The 11,393-nt window shown below is 48.1% G+C and overlaps 1 protein-coding gene across 2 annotated transcripts in view; it reads left to right on the top strand.

The window, feature by feature from the left end:
• The first annotated feature begins 56 nt into the window (after nt 1–56).
• Nucleotides 57–11,393, top strand: part of SFXN5 (sideroflexin 5) — a 118,172-nt gene continuing 106,835 nt past the window's right edge. For both annotated transcript variants that reach the window (XM_066267383.1, XM_066267382.1), the window contains exons 1-2: nt 57–178; nt 7,714–7,782. In XM_066267383.1, coding sequence (XP_066123480.1) covers nt 77–178; nt 7,714–7,782 — 171 coding nt within the window. In that variant the 5' untranslated portion in view covers nt 57–76. The remainder of the gene's footprint in view (nt 179–7,713; nt 7,783–11,393) is intronic.

The following is an 11,393-nucleotide window of genomic DNA, read 5'->3' as shown; positions in this document are numbered from 1 at the left end:
AATCGGGAGAGGCAGCTGTGGCGGGGGCCGAGGAGGGACATTTTAAAAGGGCCGGAGATTGCGGGCGTCAGTGGCCATGGCGGATACAGCGACTACAGCATCGGCGGCAGCGGCAAGTGCCGCTAGCGCCTCGGCCGATGCACCTCCTTTCCAGCTGGGCAAACCCCGCTTCCAGCAGGTGAGGACTGGATTGTGGTCTGAGGGTCACCGGGTGGCACAGGGAGGACGTGCAAACTCCTCTCCAAAATCCTCTTTAGACCTAGGGTCTCCGACCCGCGGACACCCGGCAGCCTCCAGCTACTAGATCGGGAACCTCGGCTACAGCCACTCCTTTTCCATTGGTCAGCAGGGTGGGCGAGGACCCCGTCTTAGCTCCCTATTGGCCGTCGGAGCCGTCTCTCTGCGGCGTCCCGCGCCCTTCAGCCTTTCCCTCCGGAGGCGCTCTGTGATTGGCCGCTGCTGGCCGCGGCCGGGGATGCGGGCACCCGGGTCCGAGCAGCTTCTGCAGGGTCGCTTTGAGCTGTGCAACTGCCTACTCTGGGCGGAAAGTTCGAGTCCGGCCCCGGATGAGAAGTTGCTGTGGCCGAGATGCCTTCTGACTTTTTCCCCAGGTGGGGACTGAGTCTTTCCGAGCTTCTGGAGGAGCCTCTGGGCAGCATCTATGCCCCGCGGTCACGCTCCCAGTCCACCGCAACCTGGTCCGGGTGCGCGACGGATCAGGGCCTCGAGCCGAGGCGTGCTCATGGCCCGGCGACTCCGGTCCCCTCCGGCGGATGATTCGCTGACCCAGCGAGTCGGCCGGCTGCTGCCCTGCCGGGGATGGAACGAGGACTTGCGGGGAGAGCCGGGTGCCGGGGAAACGCTGTGTCATCTGCTGGAGCAGGCGGCCGTTGGGAGGGTCTATGTCCCCGGGAGCATGCACCAGCCTCCGCTGCGACCTCGGCTAAGGGTCTCGGCACCCGAGCCTAGGAGCCGCCGAGAGCTTGGCTCTGTCAGACCTGCTCGGGCTTTTTGAGGCACCGTGATAGTTAGTGGTCCTTGTCTTCTGAGACCCCCGGCAGGGCGTCGCTAACAAGACCTAGGCCACGGAGGCGGGGATCGAACCCGCAGGCCGGACGTGAGGCCAGGTCTAGAGGCTGGGAGGGGTAGTTCCCACGCCGCGGGCCGCCGCATGCGCTCGAGTCCCAGCATTGGCTCTGGCCCTGGCTGCTTCCAACGCCGAGGAAAGGGACTTGGTTAGGAAAAGGGCAAAGAGACTCGGTTGAAGTGAACCTGGGTTTGCCTGGGGTTGAGGGCAGTGGAGGCGGACAGTAAAGAAGAAAGGAAATATACAAAGGTCGGTGCGGTGGGGTTTTTTTATTTGTTTTGTTGTTGTTGTTGTTTGGTGACTGTGGTGGTAGAGAAACTTGTTCTACCAAGGCGGTGCTCTGAGCCTTGCTTATAATTAAGGAACTTTGTTCTTGAGCCTTCTGAGGAATGTCCCCACTATTTTAAAACAGGACTTTAATCTATTTTAAAAATAAACTATCTCAGCATGTAGGTGTCTGAGGTGAGATGGCCTCTTCCTGCCAGTGTAGGGTGCCACCTAGGGCAAGACTGTCAGGTGTACCTTTGCCTGAACTTCAGTGACCCTTTATTGGCTGTCCCCCTTTGGGGCTGTAGGCATTCATTAAGGCTTAGTCAGGCTCACCTCCTCCCTTCTTCCTCTGTGACAGTTACCCCTGCTGGGACTGACTCTTGCCCATTTCTTTGGCCACCCCAGGTGGAATCTTTGTAAGTCATTCTGCCCTATGGCCCTTTAATACTTCTCTGCTTATCTGGTCTCCTTAACCTCTGGGTACACCTTTTGGGTGGAAGGGCTGATCTTGCTTTGCCCTAGCCACTGTCTCCATCTTAATGCTGAGGTGGGGCTAGACATACAGTACTGTGCTGATAAAGATCTGTAGGGTGGTTTTTCTCTGGCACCTGTTTGGGGACATACAGTCAACACAACAGACATTGGTCAAGGAATTCCAAGTGGACTGAGCCCTTTGCTGTGATCACTGCTCGAGCCATAAATGCACATTTGAGACTCCTCTGTTCCCGCAACCATTGCTGGCATCTCTTTGGCACTGCTCTAGAAGGCAGTAACAGAGTTTGTTTTCAAAGCACCCCTCTTCCAGCATAGTGACCTGCATAAAAAAGCACGGTGCATGTGATTCATCCATGTTAAGGAACACCTCTTTCCCCCCAAGCCTGTTCCCAGCTGTGCAGGTGGCCCAAACTGCCCTGTTGACTCCTAAGAAACCTGGGAGTCACTGGTACTTCCCTTCCTCTCTCTCACTTTCTAAATATGGCCAGAGGTCCAATGTTCTTATCTCTTAAACCACTCTTAAATCCACTGGTCTCCACTGCCAGAATCCTAGACCAGGTTCCCATCTATCTCCTGAGCCACTATGGAAGCTTTGTCATAGGTCACACTGCTTCCACTTTCAATCTTCCCTTTTCCTCATGGCAGAGTACCAGTGCAGGTCTGGTAAGTGACTCCCCCTTCTCCCACAAACTTAAACATGCTCCAGTGGCTTCCTTTGCTTCTGAAATAAAGACTTAACTTTTGAAGGGGCCCCAAAGGTCTGAATGACCCACCCCTGCTGACCATTTTCCCCCCCATCCTCAAACCTTCCTTTTCACCACATTGACTGCTTTCAGCCCCTGGAACTATGAGTGGTTCATAATCCAGGGTCCATTCTCAGAGCCCATACCAGGACCCGACGCTCAGTCCCCAGCCAGCCTCACCACTTTCTGCAAGAATGGGCACCAAGATCTTTCCTTATTCCTTATTTCCTTATTTGGAGGTGCCCAAATCCTTCCTGTAATCCTTCAAGGATCTCCCTGTGCAGGAGCGCAGGGAGGCAATGGCACTGAGCAGTGTCAGAGGGTAGAGACAGCTTGCCTCGATGGCATTTGGTCTGTGACCATCTTTCTCCCCATAAGATGATGACAATAGCCAGGTATTGTTCCAGCCTTTTTGTGTGTTATGTAATTTTCACAACAACCTTGTGAGACAGGTACAGTTATCCCTTATATTATTGGTAAGAAAACTGTAGCACACAGATTAACTAACTTCATAGGCATACTGGCTCCAGAGTCAATGTTTGTTTGCTTATTGTCAACGTTTTTATTATGGGGATTTCTAAACTTAAAAAAGGGGAGACTATTGACAGTGATTCCTATGTACTTGTCACTCAGCTTCAATAATTACCAACGAAAGACTAGCCTTGTTTAATCTATACGTACAACCAATGAACTATTTTATTATTATTATTTTTTTAAAGATTTTATTTATTGACCCTGGCTAGTTTGCTCAGTGGATAGAGCGCCGGCTTGGCATGCAGATGCCCCGAGTTTGATCTCCGGTCAGGGCACACATGAGAAGTGACTATCTGCTTCTCTCCCCTTTCCTTTCCCCCTTCTCTCTCTTCCCCTCTCACAGCCAGTGGCTCAATTGGTTTGAGTGTGGCCCCGGGTACTGATGAGCATAGCTCAGTTGGTCTGAGCACATCAGCCTCAGGCACTGAAAATAGCTGAGTACTCAAGCATCAGCTCCAGATGGTGTTGCCTGGTGGATCCCGGCAGGGCACATGTGGGAGTCTGTCTCACTATTTCCTCTCCTCTCACTTTAATAAAAAAGAGTTAAAATTTTAGTTATTGACTTTTTTAGAAAGAGGAGAGAGAGAGAGGAAGGAAAGGAAAGGAAAAGAAAGGAAAGGAAAGGAAAACAAAGGAAGAAAGGAAAGGAAAGAAAGAAGGAAGGAAGGAAATAAAGAAAAGTGAGGGTAGGAGTGGGAAACATCAACTCCTAGTTACTTCTCGCATGTACCTTGACCTGGCAAGCCTAGGATTTGAACCAGCGACCTCAGCATTCCAGGTTAATGCACCACCACAGGTCAGGCAACCAATGAATTATTTTAAAGCAAAACCCAGGTATCACATCATTTCTTGTACCTGCTAGTAAGTATTTCTTAAAAACAATAAGGACATTTTTTTTGTTAGTTGTTTAAAATTTTTTAAATTTTAGAATAATATTAGATTTACAGAAGTCAAAAAGAACAATTCTTGTATAACCCTCGTCCAGTTTCCCCTGATGTTATCATCTTATATTTCCATGGTATAGTTGGTAAAATTCAGAAACCAACCTTGAAACAGAATTTCTCTCATTCTTAATATGGCTGAAGGTATCTTTGTGATATTACTGATGTGTTCCTCCGTTCCCTGTAAACTTGAGGCCATGCTTTTAACCTCTGCCCCATATTGCCTACTGAAGGGGGAAAGATGACCAGACAGCACCCGGGGAAGCTCTGTGACCTGGCCGTGCTCCCTCGCCTCCTCCTGTACAGCTCATTTCCTCTCTTGAACCTGCTCTTCTCTTCAGACCTGACACCATTTTTGGCACGTTGGGCCCCCTCGACAGGAAACAGACACATGCTTTTTCCCATTTGCGTTTTAGTCTATGTACAAATAAATTTTTTTTTAAACTCTCTTGATTCTTCGGGGTTCTACACTTATCTGCCAAGATAACTGGGGATAGGGGTGGGTTGTGGTGTGCTGGGCTCTGAAATTGCCCATGGTGGCATAGCATATAGGTTGCACAGGGCTCCCTGGGGTATGGGGAGCTTGCTGGGCAGGAAAATGCACTCTTCGCTCCAGGGTGGATAGGTTTGTGTGGCTGAGATTTGAGAGGCATTAGGGAAGTTTCTCGTATAGTATGCCTGAATTAAGTTCTAAAATGAAAGTGACTTGTAGGTAATTATGTGTTTTAATCATTTACGTCCAATAGACTAGAGAGTGACTGTTTCCCACTGCTGTGGAAAGGGTCAGTCCCTTGTCCAGTGGCTCTCAACCTCTGCTGCACATTACTCACCTGGGCAGGTTATTAAACAGACACTGAAGCCTGGAGCCCACCCCAGGCCAATAGAATTTGAACCTCTGGGTGTCCAGCTGGTTTTGGAATACCCAGGTGATTCACTGCGCAGCCTGGCCCAGCCTTTCTTCCTTTGGGCTACAGGTTCAGTGAGTATTTTATTCCTAAGGGCAGTGATTTAGAGATCTGGGTACAGGAGGGCTGTAGGTGCCTTCACAGACCATTGCCCTCAGCTGCTGCTCCCTGGGCCGGCTGGCTCTGCCCCAGGGCTGGTGGAGGTGGGAAGGCAGCATGTACTGCAGGCTCCAGCCTTGCTCAGAATTAGCTGACTCACCTTTCTTGTGAAAGGATCTCGAAGGAATCATTTGGCTGACTCATTCTTCAGGTCAACAAAAAGGAGAGGAAATATCCACTGATAATTGATTAGGTCAAGAGGGGGCAAATTTTTGGGGGGTTGAGGGGAAGGCCATACATTTTAAACTATTGAGAAAATAAAAGTTAATTAGATTGTAACAAGCAGAAACATTCCCTGCCATTCCCTGGTTCCAGAGAACAGGCATTAAGTAATGCAGTAACAAAGAAAGGACCTGCTGCTTATAGACAGTGTCCCAACAACCCACCTCTTGAGTTACCACTCTTCGATACTCACTGAGAAATCAGTTTCCCAGACCTCTGGGGTCTCTTTTATAAGGACACTGATAGCACTCAGAAGGGCTGTGCTCTCAGATCCACCCGCCTCCTATAGCCCCCCTCCAATACCATCCCCTTAGGCATTAGGATTTAACCTGTGAACAGTGAAGGGACACAAATATTCAGGCTGTAGTAATAACCACAGTATAGTTACTATATGCAGGAAATTTAATATGGAATCAATACTTTTATTAATCTATGACCTACATTTTTGTCAGTTGTCTCAATAATGTTCTTGAGAGTATCATCCCCCACCCTTCCCTTCCAGGATTCAGTCCAGAATTATGCAATACATTTAGTTGTCTTTTTAGGTTCCTTTAATGTGGATTAGTTCCTCATTCTTTCTTTGTCTTTATGACATTGACATATTTAATAAGGCCAGTTATTTCATGGAATGTTCCTCAATTTAGGTTTGTCTGTTGTTTCTTCATGATTAGATTGTCACTCCAGAATACTACAAGAGTGATACAGTGAACTTGTCAAGGTATCATCCAGAGGCACAGAGTTCCCATCTGCCTGTCATGATCCTTTTAACATGTCCCCATCACTTGTGGAGGAGGTGGCACTTTATTACTTTCTGGCACAAGAAAATGCACCAGTCATATGTGGTACCTTCCCTGCCCTAGCCCTGGATTTAGCTACTTCTTAAGGAACCCCGATTCATTTTAGCGGACAGAATCCGAGTGTCATTCTGTCTCTTTGCTACCCATTCACTGTCTGTCTGGCTCTACTTATTTCCTTGTCTCTGAATTGGAATCATCCTCTTTATACGCCTGTCACACCATCATAAGCATTTTCCCACATCATAAATGTCTGAAGACAAGTAATTCACTGCAGAGTGTTCAGACTCCCTTCACGTTTACAAATAATGTAACAGTGAGCATCCTCAGCATATAACATGCCTCTGACCAAACCTCTGAATGTCTCTGATTATTTCCTTAGACTAAATTATTAGGGGTGAAATTTTGTCAGGACAACAGTGTGATCATCATGGTGTAGGCCATTTGAGTTGTAAGAGGTTAGAGAAGCAGCTATTTTTGTTAGGAATGGTGCTGTATCTTGAACCGGTATGGAAGGGCAGCACCTCAGTAGAGGCGGAAGCAGGAGGTGGAGAGCGACTAAAGGAAGCATGCCATGGTGAGCAGATATGGCGGCAGCGTGGGGCCTGGTGTGTGCAGGGGACTTTGAGGTGACCTGGGACCTACTATAGGCTCTTTATCAGGAAGGGGAAGGAGCAGAAGTTGGCTGCAGGGTCTGAGCAAAGGAAGGGAGTATGGAGGCTTCCGTTTCCTGCACTATGCAGAGGATGGTGCTAGGAGGGCTGTGGGGTCTGGGGAGGATCTGGGGCAGAGCCTGGGAGTGTCGCGAGGCATGAACCCCCAGCGTCTGCAGCTTTTCTCTTTGTCCCCTAGCTTGGCACCCTCCTCCTCTTGGGCTTGGCTTTGCCAAGCTGGCCCTGTCCCTAGGGCAGAGGGCCCAGCAGCACAGTTGCTGGGTTTTCTTTCACTGTGCTCTATTGCCTGTGGCCTGCTTTGCACAAAGCCCTTCCTTTCCAGGGACCCTGCTCTGTGGCAAGGCCGGAGGGAGTCTGCCCCGCCTTCAGGGCCTCACAGCAGCTCCACAGCTGTGGGTGAAGGAGGGTCTGAGGGCTGCAAGTGTGGTGCTGAGGTGTTTGAGCTCTGCCTATGGGAGCTTGACCTTGGGGAAGGACCCCCCCTCACCCGAGAGGTCCAAAGCAAGGCCGGTAGTGAGGGGAGGCTGGGAGAGAGTGGGGGACCAGGCCTGACCTCCAGTCTGTATGCTCAGTGGTGGTGGGTACAGAGCTGCTGAAATTCCTGAAGTGGATCTCAGAGGGGCACTGAGGGGGAAGGGAGAAAAACCTTGAAGAGAAGTTGGGACAGTCACTGCGTCTTAATGGTCTTTCTGAAATGATGTTAGTTAGAAAGCCCTCAGACTGGAAAAGTGGGCCTCAGGTCACTGAGCAGTGAGGCCTCATTGGTATTTATCACCATGTGGGGAGTCCTTTGCACTGTGGGGCCCGATGACTGGGGTGAGGGGTGGGGCTCCCAGTGGCGGAGGATGGTCTACAGCAGCTGATCTCTCCTCTCCCACCCCTTCCCCAGACATCCTTCTATGGCCGCTTCAGGCACTTCTTGGATATTATCGACCCTCGCACACTCTTTGTCACTGAGGTAAGTCATGGCTGTGTGTGTGTGGGGGGGACTTGGCCTATTTTATACTTTGCCACTTTAGAAGATCAGTGGGTCATCTGTGTATGTGCTTTATATACATTATCTCATTTTATTTGGATTTCACCACGTCCCTTCAAGGTAGGTGTATATCATCATTATTATTTCAAACTTGAATAAAAATTATGTCCAACTACAGAAATTACATGCTCATTACAAAAGTTCAGACAGCACAGATGTGTTTAAGTAGAACAAAAAAGTACCCTTTATATACTCTTCCTGCCCAGTTCCCTCCTCTCCTAGACAACGAAGGTATAATTTACCTTCTACATGTGACCCATTCTATGAATTTTGCCAAACATATTCAGTCATGAATCCACCCCCACAGAGTAGTGCATTTGTATCACCCTAAAATATTTCCTCATGCCGGGTCAGTAGTCACTGTCCCCAGCCCAGCCCCTGGCAACCACTGATCTCTTTTCTGTCCCTACTGTCTGTTTCTACAATGTCATGTAAATGGAATACTACAACCGTATGGAGTTGTGCGTGCCTGGCTTCTTTTCCTTAGCATGATGCTTTTGCGAGTCATCTGTGTTGTTGCATGTATCAGTACTGCGTCCCTACTCACTGCTGAGTAGTAAGTATTCCATTGAAAGGATATTCTAGAACTTGTTTGTCCGTTCACTTGTTGATGAGCACCTGAGCTGTCTCCAGTTTTTGGCTGTTATAAATAAAACTGCTATAAGCATTCTTTGTGTGGACGTATGCTTTCATTTCTAGGAGTAAATAGGAACGGGCTGGCTCATATGGTAAGTGTGGTAAGTATATGTTTCACTTAATAGGAAACTGCCAACCTGTTCAGAGTGGCTCCATGTTTTATGTCCCCCATCAGCAACGCTTCTCTTGTTCCCAATCCTCACCAACACCTGGGATTGTCAAAGTTAAACATACTAAGTTTATTTCAGCTATCCCAAGAAGTGTATCTTTGTAGCCTTTGTATATGTAGTTACAAATGTGCGTAGGAATGCATGCATATACAAAATAGCAAAGATTTATTAAGCACATACTATGAGCAAGGCAGTGCTGTAAGCATTTTATATCAGATTAACTCAAAGCAACCCTGAGGTAGATACTATTACAAGTTCCATTTTGCAGATGAGGAAACAGACAGAAGTTAAGTCTCATGCACAAGGTACTGGCCAGTGATGGAGCCAGGGTATGAACCCAGGTAGGCTTGTCTTCAGGACCCTTACTCACAGCCAGTTTGCATTCCTGTCAGGTAATGAGTTTAGAGAACTCTCCCAAGATTACTCAGCCCTGGGCTGCATACCCTGAGGGAAGTCACTCAGGGTCTTGGTTGCCTTCCTGAGTGAATAGCACTTTTCCTGCACATCTTTTCTGAGTTGATCAGCTCTGGGAGGGAAAAGCCATGGTGGAAAGAAGCACAAGCAAGGTCTGCTGGGTACCTGGGCCTGGAGCAATCCCCACTGTGCCCAAGGGAGCAGCCTAGTAATGCGAAATGTGGGAATTAACCTGACACGTGGTTTCCCACTGCACCTCAGCAAGGACAGAGGGCTCAGGTATTTTACTAGCTGGCCCTATGTACCCCTCTGGGCCTACTGCCTCCTAAGGGCAAGGCTGCTATACTTTTTGGCTCTGTCTGGATTCTCCTAAGGAGTTGTCAGTGTGACCCAAACTAGGGAAACTATTTACCTAGCTTAGATTATATGTCTTTCTGGAAAGTTCCAGAATGGTGCAGAACTAGATACAGTTGCCACCTAAATCTCAACATAAATGCTACCTGCTTGATGGAGGAGCCAGTGCTTAACTCAGAAGATGGAGGTGCTAATGGTGGACTTTGAGGCGTGTTGAGAGATGACAGAGGGAGAATAAGAAGGTTGGGAGGTAATTCAGTGCTCCCCACATTACCACGAGCTGGCAGGGGCTTTGGGCATGAATGGGCTGCTACAATGTGGCATGCTGCCTGTGCCTGGGGGCTCACACCCTTCCTTCTCTCCAGTCTGCCCACTTCTCATTCCCAGACCACTTCATTTTACTGGCCTGCTCCTGCACCACATCTTTCTTCTTCAACTCTTGTATTTTGAAAGGCCCCAACATTGTACATCATTACACCATTGGGATCTAAATACCATTACTACATACAAAACCCTCATACTTCACTACTTTTTTTAAAGATTTTATTTATTGACTTTACAGGAGGGAGGGGGGAGAGAGAAGAGTCAACACATAGCTGCTTCACTTCAGTAGTTCATTGTTTGCTTGTTGTTATGTGCCTTGACCAGGCAAGCCCAGGGTTTTAAACCCGAGACCTCAGCATTCAAGGTCAGTGCTCTGTCCACTGCTCTGCCATAGGCCAGGCTCATACTTCACTATTAATTGAAGTGTCAAAGTAACTTAACTACAGTGTGTCCGTAAAGTCATGGTGCACTTTTGACTGGTCACAGGAAAGCAAAAAGACGATAGAAATGTGAAATCTGCACCAAATAAAAGGGAAACTCTCCCAGTTTCAAACCTATTCAGTGCAGTTCAATGTGGGCTCACACACAGATTTTTTAGGGCTCCTTAGGCAGCTATCCTGTATAACCTCTACAGCAGGGGTCGGGAACCTTTTTGGATGAGAGAGCCATGAACGCCACATATTTTAAAATGTAATTCCATGAGAGCCATACAACGACCCATGTAGATTATGCATTATCCAATAAAAATTTGGTGTTGTCCTGGAGAACAGCTGTGATTGGCTCCAGCCACCCACAACCATGAACATGAGTAGTAGGAAATGAATAGATTGTAATACATGAGAACGTTTTATATTTTTAACGTTATTATTATTTTTATTAAAGATTTATCTGCGAGCTAGATGCAGCCATCAAAAGAGCCATATCTGGCTCACGAGCCATAGGTTCCCGACCCCTGCTCTACAGACTCGTCACTGACTGATGGCCTACCAGAACGGGGTTTCTCCACCAAACTGCCGGTTTCCTTCAACTGCTTATCCCACCGAGTAATGTTATTCCTGTGTGGTGGCGCTTCGTTGTAAACGCGCCAATATTCACGTTGCACTTTGGTCACGGATTTGAATTTAGTGAGCCACAGAACACACTGAACTTTCCTCTGTACCGTCCACATCTCGACTGGCATGGCCGTGGGCTGCTCCGCTGTATACAGGGTGTTACGTCATCATCTGCGCATGTGCACATGCTGCCACATCATCCTACAGAAACTGGGAGGGTTTTCCTTTTATTTGGTGCATATTTCACATTGTTATCATCTTCTGTTGCTTTCCTGTGACTGGTCAAAAGTGCACCATGACTTTACTGACACACTGTATTTCCTAACTAGAAAATAAAGCCAATGCAATGGCAATTTTAGAATATTTTTCAGATTTCACATGTTCCCTCTCCTCATCAAAGATTCTGATAGACTTCCCAGAAAGATCTTCACCTTTTCCCCTAGTGATACCCCCCCCCCCCCACACACACACACACACCCCAGTTGGAGACTGCTTCCAGCACTGCTTCCTGGCCTTTTGGAAAGTTTCTGCCCACAGGAGATCTTCTAGGCCCTAAATATTCTGCAGGGGCCATGAGTGGGGC

Source organism: Saccopteryx bilineata, chromosome 3 (assembly GCF_036850765.1).
Source record: "Saccopteryx bilineata isolate mSacBil1 chromosome 3, mSacBil1_pri_phased_curated, whole genome shotgun sequence".
NCBI classification, from domain to species: domain Eukaryota; kingdom Metazoa; phylum Chordata; class Mammalia; order Chiroptera; family Emballonuridae; genus Saccopteryx; species Saccopteryx bilineata.
The sequence above is the reverse complement of the archived record's forward strand: the minus strand, read 5'-3'. Positions and strand labels throughout refer to the sequence as shown.